Source organism: Amblyomma americanum, chromosome 3 (genome assembly GCF_052857255.1).
Source record: "Amblyomma americanum isolate KBUSLIRL-KWMA chromosome 3, ASM5285725v1, whole genome shotgun sequence".
NCBI classification, from domain to species: domain Eukaryota; kingdom Metazoa; phylum Arthropoda; class Arachnida; order Ixodida; family Ixodidae; genus Amblyomma; species Amblyomma americanum.
The window spans coordinates 146,008,177-146,036,106 of record NC_135499.1 but is presented as its reverse complement, the minus strand read 5'-3'; the positions used below and the strand labels follow the sequence as shown (position 1 = coordinate 146,036,106).

Genomic DNA, 27,930 nt, shown 5'->3' with positions numbered 1-27,930 from the left:
CGAAGTCTTTTGAGGTGCTCTTCAAAGTTCGAGGCGAAGACAACGACGTCATCTAAATATACCAGACAAATTTGCCACTTCAGGCCTGCCAGCACTGTATCCATTACTCGCTGAAACGTCGCTGGTGCGGAACAGAGACCAAATGGCATCACCTTGAACTCAAACAGCCCATCCGGAGTTATGAATGCTGTCTTCTCGCGATCTCTTTCGTCGACCTCAATTTGCCAGTAGCCGCTCTTGAGGTCCATCGATGAGAAATATTTGGCGTTGCAGAGGCGGTCCAGTGTGTCGTCGATGCGGGGGAGGGGGTAGACGTCCTTCTTTGTTATGTTGTTCAAGCGGCGGTAATCCACGCAGAATCGAAGTGTGCCGTCTTTCTTTCTCACTAGAACAACCGGTGCCGCCCATGGGCTGTTTGAAGGCTGGATGACGTCGTCGCGAAGCATTTCTTCGACTTGGTCCCGGATGGCTTGTCGTTCTCGCGGAGACACACGGTAGGGGCTTTGACGGAGAGGTCGGACGTGTTGATCCGTTATAATGCGATGCTTGGCAATTGGCGTCTGTCGCACCTTCGGCGATGTCGAAAAGCACTCACTGTAGTTTTGAAGCAGATTGCGGATCTGGTCTTGTCTGTTCCGGTGCAGGGCTGGGTTGATGTCGAAAGTGGGCGAGTTCTCTTGGTGAGGCGGATCTTCTGCGGAGGGGTCGGAGAGGGCGAAGGAGTCTCGTACGTCAGATATTTCGTCGTAGAAAGCAATCGTCGTTCCTCTGTTAATATGCCGGTATTCTTCGCTGAAGTTAGTCAGCAGTACTTCGGCGTGGCCATTGCGGAAATGTGCGATGCCTCTTGCGATGCTGATTCCTCGGTCTAGTAGCAACTGCATGTTCCCCTCGATGATGGCTTCAGTGTTTATGGCTTTCGTGGCGCCTACGGTCACGATAACGCTTGAACGGGGTGGGACGCTCACTTCTTCCTCCAGGACACTTAGGGCAACGTGATTTTCCCGAGTTTTCATCGAAGCGATGGCTTCGTCTGTCGAAAGCGTGATCAGCTTGGATCGCAGGTCGATGATCGCCTGATGCTCATTAAGGAAATCCATACCCAAGATCACTTCGCGGGAGCATTGCGGTAGCACAACAAAGGTCGCAGGATAGGTATGTCCTTTGACAGTCACTCGCGCTGTGCATCGTCCTGATGGCGTAATGAGGTGGCCCCCAGCGGTGCGAATTTGTGGGCCGTCCCAAGCCGTTGTGACTTTTCTGAGCTGCGCAGCGAATGTTCCATTCATCACCGAGTAATCGGCTCCTGTGTCGACTAGAGCGGTAACTTTCCGGCCGTCAATAGTCACTTCTAGGTCGGAGGTCCTGGCTCTTGCATTGCATGTCGCTCTCGGCGTCGGGTCACGGCTTCGTCGCGTATGCGAGTCACGGGTTGGGCGTGTGGTCGAAGCTCCTCTGGGTGGCGGCGTCGATTTCAAGGTAGCTTGCGTCGTGGTCGAGGTTATCATTGTGTGCGGCGTCGGTGCAGCGAGTGTCGGTTCTTCATGCGGCGTCGCGGGTGCATCGTCTTCATGGGACGTGGTCGGTGGAGGATCTTCGGCGTTTAGCTCGTGAGCAACCTCACCTCCAGAGGTTGCTGCCTTTAGTTTCCCCTACGGGGGCTGGGAGACCTTCCTCGTACCGCGGCTGCGTAGCTGCGGCGTGGCGACGCAAAGCGCGAGGTTGACGGCGATGGTGAGCGCGAAAAGCGGTTCGGCGTGTACTCTTCTCGACGCAGGTACTCGTCGATTTCGTGCGGACGTTGTCCGAAGCGTGGTCGTGGGGCGTTAACGGCAAATCCTCGAAGACCGATACGTCGGTACGGGCAGTGACGAAGAATATGGCCGGCCTCACCGCAATGGAAGCACAACGGCCGGTTGTCGGAAGTCCTCCAGGCGTCGCATTTCCTGGGGCTTGAGCGTCGGTCATAGGCTGGGCGGGCGGGGGCTGGGAGGCGGCGTTGTGGAACGATTGGCTCATCTCGGGGAGGACGTGGGGGATGTCGTTGGGGCTGGGCAGTCCTTACTGCAGCGGCGTAGGTCATGGCCTGGGGTTCTGTGGCCGTCGGGGTGCCAAGTGCCTGTTGCACTTCTTCCCGTACCACATCCATCAGAGTCGCTGCTTGTGGCTGTGGGGAAGATGGCAGTAATCGGCGTAGCTCCTCTCGGACGATTTCGCGGATAACTTCCCGCAAGCTGTCGCTGGTGGTGGCCGGCGTGTCCGAACGGATTGCACAGGCAGAAGAAGGGCGATTGTACTGCCGAGCTCAAACGTCGAGGGTCTTCTCAATCGTGCAGGCTTCTTGCATAAACTCCTCGACTGTTTTTGGCGGCTGGCGGACGAGGCTTGCAAAGAGTTGTTCTTTTACGCCACGCATTAAAAACTGAACATTCTCTTCCTCGGTCATCCCGGGGTCGGCGCGGCGAAATAGGAGCTTCATCTCCTCGACGTAACTGCGGACGGGTTCATTCGGAAGCTGGATCCTGGACTCGAGGAGTCGTTCGGCTCTTTCTTTCCTCACGACACTGGTGAATACCTTCAATAGTTCGCTCTTGAATAGCTCCCATGTCGTAAGGGACGACTCGTAGTTTTCGTACCACGTGCGTGCGGAGCCATCCAATGAGAAAAAAAACGTGTCCAATCTTTGCCGCATCATCCCACTTGTTGAATGCCGCCACGCGCTCAAATTGGTCCAACCATTCTTCAGAGTCTTCGCCTAGGGATCCATTGAAAGTTGGCGGCACCCGCGGCTGCTGCAGTATGATCGGTGTCGACATCTTTGGCGAGGTTGCAGTGCTGGCAGCAGCGTCTTTTCGCTGTCTGGTGCGGTCCGGCAGTTTCCCGAACTCAGGCTCCTCTCCCTGGAGACGTCGGCTGGCTCGCTGAGCTGCTGGTTCGTCCTCGGGTGTGAAGCGCTCAGGGCTGGGTTCACGACTTGAAGGGGGCGTCCGGAACATGGAAGTTACCCAGCACCTCCACCAGATGTCACGTAGTGATGACGGCAGTCGAAGCAGCGATGAAGACGGACGAAAGGGGTCTTCTAAAAGAACTGTTTATTGGGCTGACTTGCACCCAAAATGGACTGAATCACTCGGCGGCGGCGAAGCGACAAGCGTGCTCGGCGGTCGTCGAACAGAATGCCCGCCGCTGTCGGCCGTGCTCAATTTAAAGCTGATAGCGAACATTCGAGATAAAGGGCGCAAAGTTACTAGAACATTCCGGAACAACGTAGAATCAGCTTTGCCTGGCTGCGATCAATCGAGATAAATCTAGTCGCGTCTTGCGTCGCAAACAAAGCGATAAGGTTGTGTCGCGGCAGATTTGAAAAACGAACAAACACTGGAAATATTCGCGGCAATATACTCCGGCGAGGTGACACCTCCTCTCCCTCTACCCCAGCGGAGCACAATCTGTTGGAGCATGGCTGCGGCGTTGCTAGGCAGCGGCGGCTCAAGGTCGTTCGTTGGCCACAACATACGGCATACGGCTGAGTGCGCGACGAGCCGAAATGGCTCGCTGGCTGGCGTAGTGTTGATTTCGCAACAAAAGCCCGTTAATTCGAAAGTGAGTCGCTTCCGCTACGTATAGTTCGAACTAAGCGCCAGCGCGTCTAGGCGGCTTGGCACACAGCATGTGGCTTAAAATGCATGCGTTTGGGTTGGGACTGGAAGAAATTTCGAATAAAGCGATATTTCGAGTAAAGCGATTTCGTTATAATGAGGGATTACTGTAATTGCCAATAGCACTTGCCTGTGCTTCCATTCAATGAAGTAGCAGCGGCCGCCTGAGCTTCCTTCGTGGTCGTCTGACGGCCAGCTCACGTTGGAGGCAGGTCCTTGGAGCACAGCATAGCCCTGGAACTGCCCACTGCCTTGCACGGAGAATATAAGCACCACTTCCTTGCCTTCCTGGATGGGCGAAGTGAAAGACAGAAAGTAGCTTGTGCTGTACGGCACTGGAGCAGGAAATGCACTCTGGTCAGACAGCAAAGGGCAACACTGGGATGGCCTTGTGAGAGTAGCGTCCTTAGAAATTACTAGAAAGACAAGGATGACATCAGTTTGCAGAGGGGATGAGAGACATGAATATGCCTACAGCAAAAGCAATTTATGCTCATTCCAAGTGGTAAGGCTTCTGTTATATCTGGCACTGTATGTGGCTCACATTTTACTTGGGAATTGGGCACTGAAAGCAAACTGCACCAGCATGTTACTGTACAAGTAGTCTTCAGCATGACGAAACTAGCTTGTATGAAATCTTTATCAGTCCCGTAAACTACAATCTCCCACAACAGCTGTAATAAACAACTGCAAAGATAACATTCCCCGTGACAAATGTGCCAACAGCATGCTGCCTGATCAGACGCAATCTGCGGCTACATGTGGGGAGTGGGGCTGGTGCCGGTTCGCTGCTTATCGACAGCCACCATCAGCTGCCTCGCACGGGGTGGGGATGACGGTTCTGCGCGTTGACATAGCAGCTGCTCAAGGCCAGCACCAAGAGCAATGATATGGAGCTGTGCAGCAAAAATGCAACCACGCTTTAGCATGCCAGATATCTAGTTTGTCTCGCCTTTATTTATAGTGCAATGCTTTGGTTTCGATTGTAAGTCGACCCCCCCCCCCCCATTTACTTTGGATTTTGAAATTTTGAAAAATAGGTCGACTTACAATCGTGTAAACATGGTATTAGCTGTTTCTGTTGTTCCCGCTTTCGCTTTTATTTAGTTTTTATGTTTTTACGAATAAATAGTTTCAGCTGCAGACAACATAGCCACAAATTAGGACCATGGAAATAAAAATACACATGGACTCTTTGCTTTACACATATCACTCCACCGATGGCAGGGCAGCAAGCAGACACGCAACTGGCTGAAAGGCACTCCCGTGCAATAGTTGACTCCTCCTAGTTTTGGAGGAGAGTTAAAAAAGAAAAGGCGGGAGGAATATAGGCTGCACAGGACAATAATTCGAAGTTTCTAAGAGTGCTCGGAGCATGCAGATCGAGTTCCCGCAGTAAAAAGACAAGCTCAGAATCCTCCTTAATGCACCTTTAAGGTTCCCATTCTGCAGAAAATCTGGCATCCTAGTTGGCGGAGTAAGCGAAAAAGCAGGTGGACCACCTGTCACCTAGGTCCGTGACCTTGACGCCATCACAACCTGCACATTGGATTGTGAGCAAACTGCCCACTGTGGCAGGTGGCAATTGCATTAATGATAGATCACGAAAGGCAGCTTGAGAAAGGAAACCTGGGCCTCACAAACTGCACTGGTAAATTAAAGGGACTATGCAAAGAATTCAAAGTCGCTTGTAAATGTTTTCTATGTTTAGAAATGATGCTAATGAGCATTCACACCAAGTATAAGTCTTCGGAACTGAGCCGGCAATTTATTATAAATTAAAAAAATAACGTGTTTTTCAAAATTCGCGGGCCGATTGGTGTGCTCGTAGTGACTGATTTTGGAACTAAAATCGTGGAAGAAAGACGTCACACTACCCATGACGTCGCCAGGCCACCACACGCTGTCATTCGCTGGAGCCACGGCAGCCACGACGTCACGGGCACACTTCCGGTAGCCGTGAAAATCGTCTGCTCGTGCCGCCGCGCGACGCTCTCGGGAAAGCGTGGGCCAGAGCGTTGCCTTCGCGCATATGGCTTTGAATTTCCTCTGCCGCCTCCTTCTGTCGGGAGTTCCGGAGCCACTCGCACGGCTCTTCATAGGCACTCATAGGGCTCGACGCCTATCGCGGCCGTAAGAGTGAGCAGTCGCGCCTCGAGGTCCGGGTTTATTACTGCTAACTACAACAGACGACAAGCAAAGAAACCCGATGCACGCCGCAATACAGGAAGGTGAAGAGAGACAGGAGAGATGCCGCCACGTCGCCGACGCTGCTGCTGGGGTGCTAGGAGCGACAACCGGAAGTTGCAAAGCGAACGTCATCTGATGACGTATTCAAAGGCGGGGCCCAGTCCCAGAGCTGTTTTCTTTATTGTTGTCTGGTGCCCCGCGTGTACGAGTTGAGGGGGGAGAGGAGGAGCGTAATTTTTAACCGTCTATATCTTCGTTGTTATTGTTAGGTTAAAAATTCTTGCATTGGGGTGACGAGTGATGAAATGCCTATCTCTCGTCTGCTTTATGTAACCTCAATTAATTTATTGCATAGTCCCTTTAAGCCACCTGCTGGGGCGGTGACGTATTATTAAACTGATGATGATTGTGAATTTTTACATTGCACGGGCACCTGGGGCCAAAAAGCACAATGGCACGTGTTTTTGTCTTTTAAGGAGGGGTCAAAGCCCATTTCCCAAGCATTTCACACTAAAGAAGCCGAGCACTAGGCCAGGGGAAAGCTTGCACCCACTGTATCACTAGTGGGCACCCAGCGGCACCGAGGATCGAACCCAGCACGTCCCACATTTCATTGCTTAACTGCTGCACCACTGCGCTAGGAGTGATACGAGAACCCCCACGATGTATGAATGCCAAGTAGTGTGTGGTTTTAATCATCATCAGCCTCACTACACCCACTGCAGGGCAAAGGCCTCTCCCATGTCTCTCCAATTAACTCTGTCCTTTGTCAGCTGCGCCCACCGTATGCCTGCAATCTTCTTAATCCCATCCCACCTAACTTTTTGCCGCCCCCTGCTACGTTTGCCTTCTCTTGGAAGGCAAGATAAATACGTTCTCCTACATTTAATTGTGGCTGACAAAGTTCAAAGCCGCCCGGAACCCACCCCATGATCGCATACGCTACAGAGTGCATGCCGACCACAGTGGGCCTTGCTCTGAGGGAACAAAGGAACAAAACTTTGGCTGACACAAATTGGCATTTATTGCTACAACAAAAATGCCAGCTAGCAACAAAATACGCTAATGAATCGAGGTCATGCGACTCACCACCAAAGTTACGAATGTCCACCCACGCTAGGGCTGGTGGAGAGCGGAGCGCCGCGAGGTTGCACTTCCCTCTCGCGATGATGTCCCCAGCCGTAGAGAGTGACGCTCTCTGCTGCACTCAGTAATCACGCCGACAGTGGTGCTGTAACGCTCATGCCCTCTCTTGTTAGTTAAGGTAGCTGACCAGGGAGAGTCACGTGGCGTGCCCCTCCTCGAGGCGATGCCGTCGGAGGGTGCACCGCGGAAAGCAAACCAAAAGGAGAAGCCGCGGGGCAGAGTCCCCACAGTAGAGAATGAGCAATTCTCCATATACCCTTAAGGCGGAGCTTAAATGTCCCCTCCAGTTTTTCAACCATTGAAATGCCTCAAACGTAGCCTTCTCACTGTTTTCAGCCAGTGCACTATGCCTTGCTCCCTGCAAAAAGAAAAAAAAAGAGAAGAAATGCATGGGGCCACTCACCCTGGTGGCAGCCTGCAGCTTGCGATTTGTGCTGGGTCCAAAAGACCAGAGGCCCGTTGAGACAGACACATCCACTGACCGCTGGGTGCTGGCTTTGATGACGTAGAACCGACGGTGGCCACTGACCATGTGCTTGGGGCTCATGCCGCAGGGGCTGGGCTGGCCGCTGCTCGTAGAGCGTAGGGATGAGCAGTCAGACCGATCATCAGAGCGCCATGAGCCACCTGCATGCACACACACACACTCAGTGGAAAGCGGACATAGTGCAGCTACTAGAACTGCATGATAATGAAGAACACATTGTTTACACAATTACCGTATAAACGCGTGTAAGGGACGCACTTTTTTTTTTCCCAGATTTGAGGGCCAATTTTTGGGGTGCAACCCATACAAGCGATAAGCAAAAACACACCAATCAAGAAATCAGCGGCATTTATTCTACGTTCAATCGCCACTCGCGGTGTATTCCGACTCCGAGCTGGTGCTGTGCTCTGGCCGCTCTGGTGCACGCTTATCCCACAAGAAGTCGCGCAGCACGTCCGCTGTCAACACGTAGCCATTGAGCAGCTCTTCGTCCAGTTCGGGAAACTTGCATGGCTTGCCTCGGAAAGCTTGCTTTTTGTAGCTTGTGTTCCTCAATGCATCCTTTTGGTTGCACCATCGTTGGATGAGCTTCTCGGCCACGTCGAATTTCCTGCCTGCCGCACGCTTGTCGCGTTCGACAGCAAACTCCCAGCCGTGTAGCTATTAAGGTGCTTGCCCATCGTGCTAAAACTGCTAAAACTACAACGCTCGGCTGGAGCACACGAAAGCCACAAATATGGTAAATCACAACTCCCGTGCCTTTGACAGCCACAAAACGCTGGAGCTGGTGATATTGATGCCGATATGGATAGCAGGAGCTGGCAGCGAAAGAAAAAGTTGATGATGATCTTGGGCCGCGGCCTCTGTCGCCATCCGTGGGCGGCACCTGGAAGCTACTGTGCGCAAGCGTCACCTCCGCGATCAAGCACGCCGTTGCTCACAGCCGGAGCTGATCGCTTAGGCCACTAGGCCACAGCGCGTGCACTTCGAAGGCTATTCCCGCGTGGGTCGTGTGGAAAGTTTGGATGCGGCTCCTACACGGATATTATTTTTTTACAATATTTCCTTCTGGAAAACAGGGTGCAGCCCATACATGGGTGCGGCCCTTACACGTGTTTATACATAGTACGAAATGACACAAAGGATGAAGAGAATGCAAGCACCTGTCTGCTGCACTGCCTCCATCCTTGGTGCTGTTTTGTTCAACGAATTCCGTATGATCACTTAATCGATGATTTAGAGATGTGCTGCTTGACTACTCATACACCACCTGAAAAGGCTTTTGTTCGCAAGTTTGCCAAAAAGAAGTAGCTTCCTGCACTGCAGTTAAACCTGCTATGATGCTTCACACAAACACCCTGGAGCGGCTTAAAACTGTTATGCATGGCCAACAACAGAATACGAGATTCCTTAATTCTTTCGCTACCGCGCCATAGGCGATCAGACATTTTTGAACGACCAAATCGCCCACTTGCACATACGGTGCCACTGCACTGCGGTTGGTTAAAATTGGGCGAGAGCTAGATTACTCAAGCTCCGCCCAATTATCGAAGGGGTTAAAACCCGCTGCAAAGAATGACTTAGCACGAGCGCGCCGAGTCTCAAGCTCGGCCGTTTTTAACAGCCTTTTTTATCAGCCTTTTTTAAACAGCCTTGTCATCACTGCCTTGTATTTCGGTCCCGTCTTTAATAAATAAGTTTTGCTTTGAGAAGTTGGAATTGCTACCCCAACCGGCAACGAGTCGCCGGACGAAGACCTGAAGTGTTCTTCGTACTGCTAACCGCCGTTCCCATCGGGAGGAGGGCAGGAAAGTTTAACTAACTGCAAGCTCTGTTATCAAAGAACAGAGCATGAACAAAGGCCAAACGTTATGTGCAGCACCACAGTCATGACCCCTGACTTGAATGGCCGTGGAACGTGCAATAATTTTTCCTCCGAGCTGACACTTGGAGGAATGACAGCTATAAACATGTGAGAGTTCGTATATTCCAGTTTTCCTCTAATCAAGTTCTGGCTTAGCGCAGCCAGAAATTTGTTTTTCCTGTACACTTTTTTCGTGCTCTTTCCATATTTGACTAATAAATGTTCAAGTACTTTTGCGCACACGACTCTGCTGTTTGTATCATTCAGAAGTGTAAATAATAAGCTACAATTTCATGTACAGTCGAGCCCACATATAACAGCCGCACTTAAGACGAACTTTCGCTTATAACGAACGAGACCGGCGTGACCGTCAAAATATACATTGTTTCAATGGCACAAAATCACACGTATAACGAACATCATTAAGCCCTGCTGATCGGTTACAGCGAACGGACGGCGTAAACCCGGTGCCGCGATGAGAGATAACCTGCCTCCGACCCCTTTGTGTGCCCGGCGCCGCGCGGCATGTTTTCTGGCCGAGCCTCATCCCAGGCGAACTGGCCGCCCCGTTTCGTGGCGCTCTCAAGTTCCCTGCACCAAAATTTCGTTAAATCTCTCCACAAAAAGTTACATAACATATTGAATCAAGTCAACAAGGACTTCTTGTAGATTAAATTAAATTCCATATTTGGAATCAGCACGCAAAAATACATGTTCCCTGAAGATTTCATAATTGTGACTTCATTAATAAATTTTTTTCTAAGACCAGCTTCCCCCCTTAAGGAAGGCAACAAAAAGACAAAGGAAAAATTTCTTTGCGTGGTGGCTGTGTTGTAAACAAAAAATTGCGGTACGATATCCATCCAACATTATCAGCTGCCTCCAATGTGTTAGAAGCGCAAAGACGCAAAGTACCATTCAATGATTCCTAAACAGTCATGATAGGCACATAATGAGGTGCTTACTCAAAATGAAGCAGCTGCACTTGCTCGCATCTCTTTGCAGACTTCAATCTGTTTACCTAAAGGGGATCAGGTCTTGTACTGCAGCCTTGCAAATGAAAGGCCAGTGAAAGGAAATGGAAGAAGATTGCACGCTCACCCGTGTCTGAGCGTCCCATGCTGAGTGGTGTCGCTGGAAGGCTGGCACCAGACCCCCTGCGGGATGATGGTGATGACCTTGAGCCATACTCCAGGGACCCACCACGACGCAAACCAGTTCGGCGGCCAGAGAAGCAGTCTGCCACACCCTGGCCTCCAGGACTGCTATGGCCAAAGACAGCACATGCATAAGCTACTGTTTCTGAACACTGCTGTCCTGAGCAAGTACTGTATTGTCACGTAGAGTAATCCCTCGTTATAACGAAATCGCTTTACTCGAAATTTCTTCCGGTCCCGACCCAAACGCATGCATTTTAGGTCACATTACTCGATGCGCATGAAGAGCTTGACCCGCTTAGAGCGAAGCGGCGAGCAGAGGCATCGCCGCCGCAGCGGTCACCCTTTTGCGCATGGAGTGTCACATTAATACAGCCGACGAATTAGTCTCAGGCAGGCACAGAACAGGCCACAAAAGTACCAAACCTACGACCGATGACCTGCCTAGTAACGAGTAAGCGGGTGCCGAATGCCATCAGCTGTTTAAAGCGGATGCGAACGGAAGCGCGCCCGAACCGGTCGCAAGCGCGTTGCTGGTGTTCCCCGTGATAGAATCCAAACGGAAATAAAATTTTCGTGACGCTTTGCATCGCCAAAAAACCGTGGTCTCTTGGATGCTGAAAAGTGGCCAAAAGACCGCGGGCAGACTTGCGACGTAGCATTCCATGGGGTACGCTAGGTGAGCAAAATTTTACCCCTCTAAAGAACATTTCTGGCGCTGAAACGTGCCAAAAAGCACAAAAGTGTCCCTCCGATTATGAGCCCATTTACACTTGTGAGTAGCGAGAGAGGTGAGCTTTCGGCAATGAACTTAGCTGCTCCCTAGCTGTCATAGTCGTCGCTAAGCCTAACCGCTTCACATCGGCCAAAGCAGACGAAACTATCGAAAGCGCGCGAAAATGTCATTCCCGAGAGTTCTCGCTTCAAACGAGAAGGCGACCTGCAGGTCACGCTTGCAAGTGTGAACAACGGTGTTGTCGAGCTGCTGCCTGGTCACAAGCGACTGCTGGTCGCACGCCCTTTGCCGTGCTCGACGAGAGGACCTACGTTAAAGGCGCATTTATAGTCCAACAGGTTCAGCGCGCGGGCACGCATCGCTCGCAGTCAGTCGCGCTACGCTGGTTTCGCTGCGCCGGCCGAAGCGCCACCCCCTCTATACTTCGATGCGCCCAGATGTCGCGTGCCGCTTCGGAGCATGCGCAGAATAACCGCCGCCTCACGCACCGATCGTCGACACGCGGGCAGTTTGAATTCCGTTCGCGCCTTTTTGTGCGTTGCCTCATCCGTTTCGTTCCATCCACGGCATTGCGGCTACTATATGAAACATGGCTAGGGTGTTAACCGCGCGACAGAAACTTGCTCTCGTATTACTAGTCCACCTCTTGCGGCGGAAGCGCAGGCGCTCAATGTATGTGCGAAAGATCGCTCTCTCCATGGGAACAACTCTCCCGTGGAGAGACCGGTGCTTCACCTTCTGTTGCCAAACGTTTTCTTTGCCCTGGTTGTCTCTGAAATCCAGCTGTTTGGTGTCGTATACACAAGGGTGTTGTTTGATGGCTTCGATAAACTAGTCCACAACAATATCCGGCACAATTTCAATATTTGGGCAGCTCGCGGCACTCACACCGCTCACACTGGCATTCGCCATTTTTCTCTGCATGATGCATTGTGGGTCGACGCGGGCGGCGGCGCCGGCGCGCAATTGGAGCAGGAGCCAAATCTGCACCGGGCTCGTCGGGGCACATTAGCAGCCGCCGGTTAAGTTCGCCGCTGCAGTGCATTGAACTATAGACGGATCTGTTTCACCAGCGCAAGGCAGCGTGCGCGCTCGCTTGCGTTACGTCGGACTGCATTCGCGCCTTAACAAATCAGGAAGATGACTTTGGGGAAGCCGGTCTAGAAATCTGCTTGCCGCTCGTCATAATTGGCCTGCATCGCGATAAAACACCGCCCCTAGCTTTGTTGCACTTTTGACAGTGCAAATAGATCGATAACTTGCTGAAAACACGAAAACTGCAAGCGTCGCCAGCGGCGAGTCAGGCTGTCAACATGGCGGGTCAACGCAACCACGGTATTTCCCCGGCGATTTTCTCGAGCCGGTCATGCTTGATTCGCGCCATCCGACTAGACAAACGGTCTAAATGCACAGTAGGGTCATTGCATTTTGTTCCTAGACATGTCAACGGCGCAGACGCGACGCTGCGCGAACACTGACACTCGGACCGTAGAATTAGCACAGTGTCATCGACAACGGTGCGCCGAAAAACTCAATTGCAAACTTCACAGCTGTACACGTTGGAAAAAAAAACTGCCCAGTAATCATGCGAAGCCCCTATTGCAAAACCGTTCAGTTTTCACGATCGCGCTGAGTAGCTACAATGAGTGTCTAATCGTTTTTTGAGCACAACAAACACAACCTCAGACTCGAGCCCCGGTATTTAAGTGACCCCACCCCCCACATGAAAGCGGCCACTGCCTTTGAAATACCCCAAAATACTGCCATAAAAGCGGCCACTGTCTTCGCGATTCAAAATACCCCGAAGGTTGAATGCATGGGCACGGCGACCGCGGCCTCATGCAATGCTTGGTCAGATTAGAGCAGAAGTTGCACGCGCCCAGTAAGAACTTGAAACAGCCAAAGCTCACTGCATTTTTTGCACCTGAATAAAGCTTTGCTTCACTGAATACATCGTATTTTTTACTTCCTCGCCGTTGCAGCGCAATTAAAGCTCGACTGCTTTAGATTTTCTCGGGTGGTAGTTTATATCGAATTACAGCTTATAACGAATTTTTTCGCTGTGCCGCTGACTTCGTTATAACGAGGGATTACTGTAGTAGTGGTGACGGCAGTCGAAGGAGCAATGTAGACGGACAAAAGTTCATGAAAAAGAAAACTGTTTATTGGGCTGACTTGCGCCCACAATGGACTGAATCACTCGGCGGCGGCGAAGCGACCAGCATGCTCAGCAGTCGCCGAACAGAATGGCCGCCGCTGTCGGCCGTGCTCAATTTAAAGCTGATAGCGAACTTCCCGAGATAAAGCGTGCAAAGTTACTAGAACATTCCGGAACAACATAGAATCAGCTCTGCATGGCTGCGATAAAAGGAGATAAATCTAGTAGCATCGCAAACAAAGCGATAAAGTGGAGTGGCAGCAGATTTGAAGAAGGAACAAACACTGCACAGATTCACGGCATTACTCCCCTCTCAAAGAAGCATCGACCCGATGCATTAAACAAATAATGCGACAAGCAACAAATAAAACGGATCATGCGAAAATAAACACAGTGTGGAAATGCAGCGTCCTTTAGCGCGCATAATAAGGCTTCAGATGGACGACATGGACAACTTCTGGTCGTACGCGGCGTCGCTGGGATGCAGTCATTGTGTCAGGGACGACTTCATAATCCAGCTCACCTAGCCGACGAAGAACCTTGTAAGGGCTGAAATAGTGGCGCAAAAGCTTTTCCCGCAATCCACGGCAGCAAATGGGTGTCCAAACCCAGAGTTGGTCTCCTGGCTTGTATTCCGCGTTGCGTCTTCATTGGTTGTAGCGTCTGGCGTCGGTCCGCTGCTGGTCTTTGATCTGTAATCGGGCAAGCCTTCGAGCTGCTTCTGCACGTTGAAAGTAGGCGGCGACATCGACGTTCTCTTCTTCGGTAACGTTGGGCAGCACGGCGTCTAGCGTGGTCATTGCCTCCCTGCCATAGACGAGCCTAAAAGGCGTCATCTGGGTGGTCTCCTGCACTGCGGTGTTGTAGGTGAAGACGATGTAAGGCAGGATGGCGTCCCAGGTCTTGTGTTCAGCAACGACATACATGGTGAGCATATCAGCGATGGTTTTGTCCAGGTGCTCGGTCAGCCCGTTGGTCTGCGGATGGTATGCAGTTGTCCTCCGGTGGCTGGTTTGTCTGTAACGCAGGATGGCTTCCTTTAGTTCCACCGTGAATGCTGTTCCTCTGTCCGTGATGAGCACATCGGGGGTGCCGTGTCGCAGAAGAATGCACTTCACGAAAAATTTGGCGACTTCTGCAGCTGTTCCATTCGGTAGGGCTTTTGCTTTGTCGTAGCGGGTCAGGTAGTCAGTCGCTATGAAGATCCACTTATTTCCAGACGTTGACTTTGGGAAAGGACCAAGCAAGTCTATGCCGATCTGCTGAAAGGGCCTTGAGGGGGGTTCAATGGGGTTCAGAAATCCTGCTGGTCGGGTGGGAGGGGTCTTTCGTCGCTGACAATCTCGACAAGTTTTCACATAATGTGCGGCATCGGCAGACAGTCGCGGCCAGTAATACTTGTCTTGAATGCGGCGGAGGGTGCGAGTAAACCCCAGATGTCCAGCTGTCGGCTTGTCATGTGAAGCCTGCAGAACTTCTTCGCGGAGACAAGCAGGTACAACAAGGAGGTAGGCTGTTTTGTTCGCTGCGAAGTTCTTCTTCATGAGGACATCCTTCTGTACACAGAAGGAAGAAAGTCCTCGCTTGAATGAGGCGGGGGGGTGAAGAAACTGCCTTCCAAGTACTCGATGAGGCGTTTTAGCTCGGGGTCCGTGCGTTGCTGCTGGGCAAAGGAGCTGGAGCTGATGGGCCCCAGGAAGGCGTCCTCATCGTTGTCTGGTGGCGGCGCATCTACAGGGGCTCGTAAGAGGCAATTGGCATCAGAGTGTTTGTGTCCGGACTTGTAAATGACGGTGACATCAAACTCCTAGAGTCTCCATCTGCCTCCATCGAGCGAGGCGGCCAGAGGGGTCCTTCAAATTGGCAAGCCAGCATAGCACGTGGTGATCGCAGACTACCTTGAACGGTCGTCCGTAAAGGTAGGGGCGGAATTTCAACGTAGCCCAGATGATGGCAAGGCACTCCTTCTCAGTCGTCAAATAGTTAGCCTCGGCCTTGGAAAGGGAACGGCTAGCGCATGTGATGACTTTCTCCATCCCGTCGCTTCTTTCAACGAGGACGGCGCCTAGGCCCATGGTGCTTGCGTCGGTATGAACTTCAGTATCGGCGGTTTCATCAAAATGCGCGAGGATCGGTGGGGACTGTAAACGACGCTGAAGTTCTTTGAAGGCTTCTGCTTGTGGGGTGGCTTCCCATTTAAATGGCACGTCTGCCTTCGTCAGATTTGTCAGGGACTCGGCGATGCACGAAAAGTTTTTCACAAATCGTCGGTAATATGCGCACAGTCCGAGGAATCTGTGAACTGCTTTCTTATCGGCCGGCGGTAGAAACTGTTCAATAGCAGCTGTTTTTTACGGGTCTGGACGTACTCCTTCCTTGCTAACGATGTGGCCTAGAAAGAGTAGCTCTTCATAGGCAAAGTGGCACTTCTCTGCTTTCAAGGTTAGGCCAGAAGACTTGAAGGCGTCTAGTACTGTTCGAAGTCTTTTGAAGTGCTCTTCAAAGTTCGAGGCAAAGACAACGACATCATCTAAATATACCAGACAAATTTCCCACTTCAGGCCTGCCAGTACTGTACCCATTACTCGCTGAAACGTCGCTGGTGCGGAAAAGAGACCAAAAGGCATCACCTTGAACTCAAAGAGCCCATCCGGAGTGATGAATGCCGTCTTCTCGCGATCTCTTTCATCGACCGCAATTTGCCAGTAGCCGCTCTCGAGGTCCATCGATGAGAAATATTTGGCGTTGCAGATTCGGTCCAGTGTGTCGTCGATGCCGGGGAGGGGGTAGATGTCCTTATTTGTTATGTTGTTCAAGCGGCGGTAACCAACGCAGAATAGAAGTGCGCAGTCTTTCTTTCTCACTAGAACAACAAGTGCTGCCCATGGGCTGTTTGATGGCTGGATGACATCATCGCGAAGAATTTCTTCCACTTGATCCCGTATGGCTTGTCGTTCTCGCCGCGACAAACCGTAGGGGCTTTGACGGAGAGGTTGGGCGTGCTGGTCGGTTATAATGCGATGCTTAGCAATCGGCGTTTGTCGAACCTTCGGCGATGACAAAAAACACTTGCTGTAGCTTCGAAACAGACTGCGGATCTGGTCTTGTCTGTTCCGGGGTAGAGCTGGGTTGATGTCGAAAGTGGTCGAGTTCTCTTGGTCAGGCGAATCTTCTGCGGAGGGGTCGGAGAGGGCGAAGGAGCCTCGTACGTCAGATATTTTGTCGAAGAAAGCAATCGTCATTCCTCTGTTAATGTGCTGGTATTCTTCGCTGAAGTTAGCAGTACTTCGGCCTGGCCACTGTGGAAACGTGCGATGCCTCTTGTGATGCTGATTCCTCGGTCTAGAGGCAACTACATTTTCCCCTCAATGATTGCTTCAGCGTTAATGGCTTTCGTGGCACTTATAGTCACGATAACGCTTGAACGGGGTGCGACGCTCACTTCTTCCTCCAGGACACCACTCAGGGCAACGTGATTTTCCAGTTTTCATCGTCTTTAGTTTCCCCTACGGGGGCTGGGAGACCTTCCTCGTACCGCGGCAGCGTAGTTGCGGCGTGCCGACGCAAAGCGCGAGGTTGACGGCAATGGTGAGCGCGAAAGGCAGTTTGGCGTGTACTCCTCTCGACGCAGGTGCTCATCAATTTCTTGCGGACGTTGGCCGAAGCGTGGTCGTGGGGTGTCAATGGCAAATCCTCGAAGACCGATACGTCGGTATGGGCAGTGACGAAGAATATGGCCGGCCTCACCGCAAAGGAAGTACAACGGCCGGTTGTCGGAAGTCCTTCAGGCGTCGCACTTCCTGGGGCTTAAGCGTCTCTCATAGGCTGGGCGGGCGGGGCCAGGGAGGCGGCGTTCGGGAACAAGTTGTTCATGTCGGAGAGGATGTAGGGGTTGTTGTTGGGGCTGAGGAGTGCGTACTGCAGTGGCGTAGGTCATGGCCTGGGGATCAGTGGCCGGTGAGGTGCCAAGTGCCCCATGCACTTCTTCCCGTACCACGTCCATGAGAGTCTCTGCTCGCAGCTGTGGGGAGGATGGCAGTAATCAGCGTAGCTCCTCGCGGACGATTTCGAGGATCACTTCCCACAAGTTGTTGCTGGTGGTGGTCGTCGTGTCCGGACACATTGCGCAGACAGAGGAAGGGCGGTTGTACTGCCGCGCCCAGACTTCGAGGGTCTTTTCGATCGTGCAGGGCTTCTTGCATGAATTCGTCGACTGTTTTTGGCGGCTGGCAGACGAGGCTGACACAGAGTTTTTCCTTTAAGCCGCGTATTAAAAACTGAACTTTCTTTTCCTCGGTCATCTGGGGGTCGGCGCAGCGAAAGAGGCGCTTCACCTCTTCCACGTAACCGCGGAAAAGCTCACTCGGAAGCTGGATCCTGGACTCGAGGAGTCGTTCGGCTCTTTCTTTCCTCATGATACTGGTGAATACCTTCAAGAGTTTTTTCTTGAATAGCTCCCACGTCGTTAGGGAAGACTCACGGTTTTCATACCACGTGCATGCGGAGCCCTCCAATGAGAAAAATATGTGTCCAATTTTTCTCGCATCCTCCCACTTGTTGAATGATGCCACGCGCTCAAATTGGTCCAACCATTCTTCGGGGTCTTCGCCTAGGGATCCATTGAAGGTTGGCGGCACCCGCGGCTGCTGCAGTATGATCGGTGTCGACATCTTCGGCGAGGTTGCGGTGCTCGTAGAAGCGTCTTTTCGCTGTCTAGTGCGGTCCAGCAGGCTCCCGAACTCAGGCTCCTCTCCCTGGAGACCCCCTCAAATCACATTTCCGGAAAAAAAACAACAAAAAAACTTCAAGCTTGTTTAAGCTTGGCCTTGAATAGTTGAACGCGATAGCATTATCCAGCGGCCGCCGTTTATCGCCAGTCGCTATCGGTTGCCATGCGCGGGCGTGCCCATGGGCACATTCCAAAATGAAAATGTATTAGTCACTCGTCCACACTTGCGCCATCGTCCTCACTAGTGCTGCCGCCATGATCGCTGCTGCGGTCCCACAGCATGTCGTTCTAATGTCGTCGTCCAGCGAAATTCCGCACTTCGCAAACAGCCACATCACGACATCGCGTGGAACAGCTGAAAAATTTCCTCGCTGCAGCTGCCACACCAATATCACCCGATGCGAACGTTGGTGGAACGTCAAACTTGCAGCCCGGTGTGCAGCTGTTCGTTTCTTCGGTGTAAAGAATAGCAGCCATCTTGAATGTAGCCATGAACGAGCGCCGGTCGCTTGCCGGACCTGGAGCACAAATGACGACTGATGAAGCACTACATTAAAAACTCCTGAAACGCGGCCGGCAGTAGTCAAATTCGTCAGAGCCAAAGAGAAGCTACGCGTGAATGGCGTCGGCTCTTCCGTCGGCTACCGGCACTGCCCGGCATCGGTGCCGTTCCGAGTGGGGGTGCCGCCTCGATTGGAACAGCGACCCTTCCATCAACTATCAACGCTGCGTTGAGTGCTGAGTGCGCATTTGAAAGTAATAAGAAAACTTGCTGGATGCTTGAGCTTCCCGTAGAATGCGATTGCGTTATCGGGCCGCCGCCTCTTATCAGCAACTGCAGTCGGCAGCCATGTGTGGGGAGTGTGGGGTGCCAGTTTGCTGCTTATCGACAGCCACGATTGGCAGCCACGCGTGGGGTGGGGATGCCGGTTGTGCATGCTGACATAGCAGCTGCTCAAGGCCAGCACCAAGAACAATGTGACGGAGACGCGCAGCAAAAATGCAACCACGCTGTAGCATGCCCGATAGTATTTACTTTGTCTCATCTTTACTTTACTTATAGTGCGATGTTTTCGTTTCGATTGTAAGTCGACCCCCCCCACTTCGGATTTTCAAATTTTGAAAAATAGGTCGACTTACAATCAAGTAAATATGGTAACTGAGCAGCCGTGATGGCAGCAGGAGTGGGCTTTCAGCCAAGCGGCGGCGCTGCGGTTTTATTCAGTTCGAATTTGCTTTGACTCGAAAAAGCATTCGTATATGCCTAGTACAGTCGAACGTCGTTATAACGAAGTAGCATCGGGACCGTAAATCAGTTCGTTATATCCGATATTCGTTGTAACAGTAGACATAAATATCGGCTGTGACAAATTCGTAATTTGGCTCGCGCAAATATTCTAGACACTAAAATGCATTATATACTTGGCTTTGAACCCACTACAAACGTGGTAATCCTTACCTGTCTCCTTGTGGCATTCAATCAAAATAGGCCGGAATATGGGAAGGTTGACACGACTGTTCTTACGTCGCCGCGCACGTGAAAGTGCGTGGCGCGAAACGACTGCACCATGTGTCTGCGCATAGGCGACTTGGTGTAGAGAGAGGAACTCGAGTGAGACACAGCGGGAACCATCGCGCCTGCGTGCTCTGCCGAAGCGCGATTGGTGGCCCCGAGAGGGACCGTTGAAAAAAAAAAGCTGCCAAAGCAGCTTTGAGAGAAGAGGAGGAGGAGGAGAGGGGGCGTTGGGCGAGAAGAGAAGGAGGAGAGGCGGCGTTGGGCGAGGAGACATATGCAACGCCAGCCCGGGATCAGCCAAACAGGTTTGCATTCGTTCATTTGAAGAAAGATGTTATCTTCGTCTGGTGGCTTTTCACAGCGCTGCGCAGAATGAAGTTTTCTACATTGTCCATGCTCAAGAGGGCCTTTTCTACGTCAGCAGTTTTCGTCGTCGGGAGTTTTTCCAAATATCCTTTCAGCCTCCTGGCCATGTCCGCGGCATCCGCACTGCTCATCGTTGGTTCATCCCCTTCACTCTCACCGCTGTCGCTGCTGCTGTCATCCTCGGGCAACAAAACGCGATCCACAATTTCTTGATCCGTCAGCTCGGGCGCCACGGCCAAGTTCTCATCGGCCGAAACGAAATCGTCGAATTCGACGCCTGGGACTGCCAGCCGATCCCAAGTTCTGTCCAGCTCTGCCTGGTCTTCGGGCTGCACTTCTTCTTCGTCGGCAGGCAGAACAAAACCGGCATCCGCGAAACAGTTCCTTATTGTCGACTGCCTCACCTCATTCCACGACCCGTACAACATTTCGAGTGTCGTCTTGATGTTTATTGTTGTCGATCTATGTCGATCGATGTCAAACACCAGTTGCGTCACCAAACGCTTCCTATAATTGCACTTAAGCGAACGAGTAATGCCTTTGTCTAAAGGCTGCAAAGCAGAAGTTGCGTTCGGTGGCAAAAACTGCAAGCGAACTGCCTTCAGCACGATCGAAACTTTATGCGCCGAACAGTTGTCCAAAAGCAACAGGATCTTCCTGTGCTGCCTCTCCATGTCCTGGTCGAACGCTCTCAGCCAGTCCTCGAAAAGCTTGGTCGTCATCCACGCTTTTTTGTTCGACGTGTATTGAACCTGCAAATTCCGGACGCCTTTCAGGCACCTCGGATGTGCCGACTTGCCGATGACGGTGAGCCGTCTTTTGTCGGAGCCGTCCATGTTCACGGCAACGACGACAGTCACCCGGTCTTTGTTTTTCTTGCCCCCATGGCAGGTCTCGTTCTTCATCGCCAGTGACCGCTCTGGCAACAACTTGAAAAACACGCCGGTTTCGTCGACGTTGTATACGTCGCACTCGTCGTACTCCTGGAGCAGAGGACGAAAATTCTCCAGCCACGTTTGACATGTCTCCATGTCGACAGCGGACCCTTCGCCAGACAAAGTGTGGCACGCGATCTCGTGCCTATCTTTGAAACGTTGCAGCCAACCGCTGCTTGCACAGAAATCGTCATGCCCCAGTACGCAGGCCAGGCTGTGGGCCTTCCGTTGAAGAAGTGCTCCCGACACCGGCAAATTTCGCGCCCTCACATCTTTAAACCAAGAAAGCAAAGCCGCTTCCACGTCCGGGTGATGGCAAGGCCTAACTCGTTTACGGTCGGCTTTTATGGCGTCCTCGGTGTTGCCCTCAATCTTCTTTCTAGTGGCCAAAATGGTGGATAACGTACTTGGAGGAACGCCGAATTCCGAAGCAATATCCTTTTTCTTGCGGCCACTGTCCACAGCTCTCAGTATCTGCAGCTTTGTCTGGAGCGAGATCGCTTTCCTCTTCGATGCCATTTCGAGCGCTGCAACAACAAGACTGGCCGCTGTGCTGATGTCAGAACGCAAGCCTCAAAGTTGCCAATGTTGCTGCGCTTGCCTTTCTTTACCGCTGGACAAGTGGCGCCGCCTTTCGGCCCTCTGTCATGTCATGAGCTTTCAGAGTTTTCGCGCTCTGTTCACAGGTGGCGCGACCATCCAAACGCGATTTTTGTGCCAGACGGCAAAACTTTTTCAAACGATAAAAAAAAAAAATTCAGCTGTGTATCGGCCTTCGATTTTCATTTTGGTTTTTGTTTTTTTTTATGCTACTTTCAAGTTCTGAGCCTCGTGTAAACCAAATATTTCTTCGTTACAGCCGATATCGCGGCGGATCTCGCGTTTTCGGTTTCGTTATAAAAGAATAAATGTCACTGAAATGAAGCATGACCAACCAAAATTCGTAATTAGTTCGCTATAACCGATAATTCGCTATATCAGTGTTCGTTATAACGAGGTTCGACTGTAGTAGTCCTAAGATTGTGAAGCATAGTGCATAATAAAAAATTGTTCCAAGGTTATTTGAAATAAGCCACAAGTGTATGGAAGGAAAAAGTGTAAAGAAGTGTTCTCTACGCATGGCATATCTCCTCCTCCCAGTCATTTGAATCGCCCGCGGAGAGAGAAGCAAAAGCAGCAAGCGGGCAGAGGCAGTAAATGACCCCGGTGACCATGGACTGTTTGCAAACTTGTTTTGAAAGTGACATGTAAAAATGAAGGTCATACCGCATGTCTACTGTGCCGCGATGTTGTGCGACAGCTTCGGCTACAATGGATTATACGAGTTTTTCGAATGTCTCTATCTAACCACAGGTATTTATCCCACCTCGCCGAATACTGCGAGTGAAATCGTTAGCAACAGTTATGCAAGTGACCGTTGTAATTTGAAGCCGAAACGGCAGAAAATGTGACTGCACCATAAGGCGAAGTGCGATATATTACTCTGACTCCAATGCACGGCTCAGCATTCAGAAGAGAACCAATATGCACATGAACTTCACGGGACCGGGAAAAAAGTTCGAATTATCGAGTGGCGTCGAAAAAACCGACAAGAACCATTTGCATTAGGGTATATGTGTAACGAACCCACTCGCATAATGAACCCACCCACCCACCCCCAATTTTTTCCTAAGAATTTGAAAGGAAAAAAAAGCGTCAGTCGTTAATGCTTCCCTCCGTTTCCGCCCCCCCATGGTCCACAACGCATCTCTTGGCAGTGTGCCAAGAAGCTGAGCAGCGACCCGGGACCTTAGCTCTATCATAGGTGGGGGGGAGCGAACTTGGCAGAGTGCCAGCGCTTGTCTGGTTGCGCAAGCCTCGTTTTCACTATGTTCGCCTTATCATGTGCATGCCATGAGCGATTGGGGCGGACGCTGTCTACTGCCACTCAGTCAGTGGAATGCGCATAGCAGCGTCTTTTGCAGGGAACGATGCTTTTATGCTAAAAGCTGGTGTCATATCACGGCTGACCACGTGGTTCCGTTGGCGACTGATGGGTGGAAGGATGGACTACACTCGCAAAGGAAAAAAAAAAAGTTTTTCGTACACAATTTGTAGCGCCCGTCTGAAGTCATAGCCTTTCATGGGCATTGGCTGGGGCCGTGCCGACAGTACTTATCCGTACTACCGAATTAACGGGGCTCGAATTAACGAGTATTTACCGTATTTACTCGAGTAATGGGCCCACTTTTTTTCCAGAAAAGTTGACATCAGTTTGGGGGGAGGGTTCATTACGTGGGAAAAAAAAGTTTCCAACAGATTTTTTTTGGAAGGGTCGAGATTTCATATATCTCTGTGCGTTCTTCCTTCATCAGCAAACGCACGCGGTCAGACGCGTTCGTGCTGCTAGTGTTTAGCATTGTTCAGTTTAACGAGATCCGGCAATTTTGTGCCAGCCAGCGGCGAGATAATGCGAACGTGCTGAACACTGGCCCTGAAGGTCAGGCGCGCGTTTCTTGCTGCGAGGTTAAAAACAGGACAGTGACGAGTGTCTAATCGCTGCGGACGGCAGCGAAAACTGAGGAACTCGCTAGGCTGGAAAACAAAGAAAGTAAATTCTGGCCGACAAAAGAGGGGGGCAGGTTCATTACGCGAGTAAATACGGTAGTTCCGGGTTTCGGAGGCTGCGCGGAAAAGGGGATAGGCAGCCGCCACCACGTTCGCCAACCCCTACCCTCCGGCGCTGCCGGCCACCGCGCCGGTGATGGCGCCATTTAGGCTTTACCCACTCTTCCACGGTTTTATCTGGTTCCATCTTCTGTCCCAGTTTAGCACATGCGCAGCCTCTAACTATGCGGAGGCGCTTTTTCTTTTTTTGGCCACGTGCTGTGTGCCAAGCCGCCCAGACGGGGCGGCGTGTATTTCGAATTATCCGTAGCGGAGCCGACTCGCTTTCGAATTAACGGGCTTTTTATATACAGATCTCTATGGAGCTTGGCGGACGAAGTAGAGTAGTTCAAATTATCTGAAAATTCGAATTATAGAGGTTCGAATTAACGAGCTTTCACCATACTGAACAAAATATGCGCAAATGGTGTGTGAGAGCAGTACGCAACAAAAAGCATCAATAACAGCACCGGCAGCGGCCACTGTGGAAGGGATCAGTAGGCCGGGCGGTGCGAGTATAGTAAGGGGGCCCACGTATGCGTTCACGCTGCCATACTGGATTGGACTGGCATCATGCAGGGTGGGCTGCTAGTGTACTCTCAAGCCGGCGTCAGTGCACTTTAGTAAGATTTCGATGTTATTAATGATCATGCACACAAGTGATAGCCTCTTCGTCATAGTAAATTTCAAAGTATAGCCAATAAAAGCATGATAAGTTTGTCGAGAGAGCCAGCATGAGGCACATAGAAATAGGGGCCCCTTTCTGATGCCTGCCACGAGATGGCGCTGGGCGTGCAAGTGGAGGTGCGTACGCTTAGCAGGGATCCATGGCACCAGTGCAATCGCAATTAAGCTTAGCAGTCGGAGGACCCATAGATAGGTGTCACACCCCAAAAATAAGGCTTCTCCAAACGTGGGTCAACTCCCCCAATTTCCAATGACCATTTCTGCAGAAAGTTGACATAGCTTCAGTGAGTTTGACAAAGCTTCAATGCACTCTTTTTTTTTCTTTTTCATGTAATGGCCTTATGTGTACAAAAAATACATGATTTTGAAAATGCTTATTGAGCCGTCCAACCATCTTTATGTGCCAAAAGCATTTGAGATATTCACTATTCACTTCAAATTTGCTTCGAGCCAAAAAAAAAAAAAAAACAGTATTTGCACACCTCTAAGGCTACACATGGCACACATCATTGTGTGATACGTGCCCACCGTGCACTCCAAGCTCCCAACTTCAAGACTGGTTACTGCGTCCAGCTACTCCAACACTCCTAGAAAAGGGTATTCACTAGAGATTGCCTGTGGAGCTAATACAAGTGCAGCGGCATAAACACACCAGACATTCCACATACAGGGTTACCAAACACTTTGACTGGCACCAGCATTACGCACCACTCCAGCTGCCATTGAAATTTGCATTACCACAAGGGTAACTATTCGGTGATTTTTTGTGACCCACATTCCATTCGTAATTTAAACTAACTAAATTTGTTTTCGATTGTCAGCTGAACTTCATTATGCAGTTTTGCTTTGCAGCCTAGAATTTGATAATTGCACACCGCTAGTGTTGTTACATCCGTGCAAGTACAGGAACTCTTCAGTTTCAAATGTCTCAGTGGTTACTATATTTCACTCAAGGATTCACATACCCTCAATGGCTATACAGTTGAACCTCTATGTAACGAACCTCTATGTAACGAATTCCTGGATTTTACGAAATTTCTCAATTCCCCAACACATCCCCCATTGAAGCCCATGTATAGGCGACCTCCATGTAACGAACTCGTTGCGGCAGTTGACCTTGATGTAACGAATTCGTGGCTCTGATCATCGAGCTGTATCTTGTAATGTTTTGCCCGAAATTTGACCGGGCAATGCGCAACTTTAATGAATATTGTTTAAGTAAGTTTTTATAATAAAAGATAAAGTAGACCGCGAGCAGAACGCTTGCAATCGCAGCAAACAAGCAGACCTCGGTGATAATGATGATGTTGAGCGCCGCTATCGCCGCTCCGTGGCAAGCGTAGCAACTTTTAAGCTTTCATTTTGTAGCTTGAGACTAGGTGGCACTACTATGACAAATTCTTCGTGGTGTTGCGGCGCAGTTATGGTAAGCCGCCTTCGTCAGCGTGTTGACGTGCGTGTGCTGGTGTGTGTTTACGGTGTCGGTTCGTTGCGATGAGTTCCGCTGTGAAAAAACGCAAAGTTTTGTCGCTTGTAGATAAGCTCTCGATTTTGAATGCGGTTGCCGCCGGCAAAAAAAAGAAGGATGTCGCTGCCCGCTTCAATATACCAGCCAGCTCCCTGTCAACCATTCTTGCTGCAGAACAAAGCATCCGCAGTGCGATGGAGTCGGGCACAAGTGCCCAGAAGAAAAGACTGGAGACGTAGACGTATGCTGATGTGGGCAACGCCGTGTTTGCATGGTTTTTGGACAGACGAGCACAAAACGTGCCCATAAGTGGCGCGATTTTGCAGCAGAAAGCCATAGATTTTGCTTGCATCCTGGGCCACGACGACTTCAAAGCGAGTAACGGCTGGCTACAAGGATTTAAAAGCCGGCATGGTGTCGTCGGAAAAGTGATGCTGCTACCTCGTGGGTGACCGAGAAGCTTCCCGGCATTTTCAGCCGCTATGAAGCTGCCGACATTTATAATGCTGATGAGACGGCCCTGTTTTATTAAATGTTACCGAGCCGCACGTTGTCACTAAAAGGAGAAGACTGCCGCGGTGGAAAGCAAAGTAAACTCCGTGTGACGGTTTTGCTTTGCGCCAACACTGATGGCAGCGACAAGCGAATCCCATTGGTTATTGGCCGCAATGCCCGGCCCAGATGTTTTAAAGGAACAAGGCGGATGCCAGTAAAATATGTGGCAAACTCCAAAGCTTGGATGTCGCGGGCAATTTTTTCCGACTGGCTGAAGGAGCTCAACCAAGATGTCAAGCGAGAAGGTCGCAGCATTTGTTTGCTGCTTGACAACTGCTCCGCGCACCATGTGGAAGGCCTACAGCTTTCGAACGTCGAGCTGCAGTATTTGCCACCTAACTGCACTTCTCTGGTACAACCCTTAGACAAAGGGGTTATTAACAGCTTTAAATGCTGTTACCGCCGTCGATTGATACAAAAGATGCTCCTAGACATCCGACTTGAACGGCCAACGAAAGTGGATATCTACCAAGCAATCGAAATGCTTGCTGCGTCGTGGCAAGAGGTCGGATCACAAGTGATCGCCAATTGCTTCGCCAAGGCTCAGGCAAATAAGGCCATTCAAGCTACAGTCACTGAAGACGAACCTTCAAGCCCATCCGAGGTCGCAGAAGCGTGGGATGAACTACGCATGAACGGTGGGGTGCCCGACGGTGTCGAGCTGTGCGACTTTTTGTTCGTGGACAACGGCGCCGTGGCTACGGAAGAGATGACTGATGCGGCACTTGTCGAAACCGTTAAAGATAGCCTTGAAGGTGACGGTTCGTCAGAGCCTGATACGTTTTGTGCTGTTCCCACCGCGAGGGAACTGATGGACGCGGTGGACGTTCTGCGCCATTTCGTCGGCTCGCAGGACAATGAAGCAGCCATGGATGCCTTAGTTTCCTTGGAGCGCCGAGTAGTGGCTTCGATCGGGCAAAAACAGCAAGTGAAAATTACGCAGTTTTTCTCTATTAAATAAATTCTTTGAATGGCGAGTTCACTTGAATTGATATCTGTCGAATTTTTATTTCGTTTTGGCATAATCCTTACCAGTCTTAACCCAAAACTGCATGTAACGAAAACCTGGATATAACGAAAAATTGCGAACTTTTTTCAATTTCGTTATATCCAGGTTTGACTGTACTAACTGCCATAAAAATTCAACACGGAGAGCTGTTTAGATTCATTAACTCGACACATTTTCACCTTGGGCCACTTGGGAACAAACACTTATGGTAAATGTTCAGACCAGCCCTTTGCACAATCTACACAAACACTAGTTGAACACAAGTGATTTAGTTAATACCTGGCAGCCTGTTGATGCAGGGTGCTGTTTTCAGGGGCAAAAGGCCGGGGCCGCTGTCCAATGCCAGAGGGTGGGCGGGGCAAGTTCAGGGCATCTTCTTCCGATGTGAGCACACCGACCACGGCACGAATGACTGCATCATCAGCTTGTGACCAAGGCCTGGTTGGGGCATGCATGCGTCGCAGAAACAGTGCCTGGAACTTCTGGCGCAGCTGCAGTGCCAGGCGGCCTCCCTGTGTACAATGGAAGTTACACTGGTTATCCGTTTGTGAAGACTTCAGCGCTAAATGAAGAGAGGACATAAAGATGAGAAAAACTGATCAGGGAGGTACACGATCTACAA

At 50.9% G+C, this 27,930-nt stretch overlaps 1 protein-coding gene across 2 annotated transcripts in view; it reads right to left on the bottom strand.

Annotated features, from left to right (window-relative positions):
• Positions 1–27,930, bottom strand: part of LOC144125100 (3'-5' RNA helicase YTHDC2-like) — an 88,561-nt gene that overhangs the window by 14,042 nt on the left and 46,589 nt on the right. The window contains exons 23-26 of one of the 2 annotated variants that reach the window (XM_077658188.1): positions 27,588–27,820; positions 10,448–10,611; positions 7,399–7,622; positions 3,790–3,947 (exon numbers count right to left, since the gene is read on the bottom strand). In XM_077658188.1, the coding sequence (XP_077514314.1) occupies positions 3,790–3,947; positions 7,399–7,622; positions 10,448–10,611; positions 27,588–27,820 (779 nt within the window). The remainder of the gene's footprint in view (positions 1–3,789; positions 3,948–7,398; positions 7,623–10,447; positions 10,612–27,587; positions 27,821–27,930) is intronic. The other variant, XM_077658190.1, reaches the window with a different exon arrangement.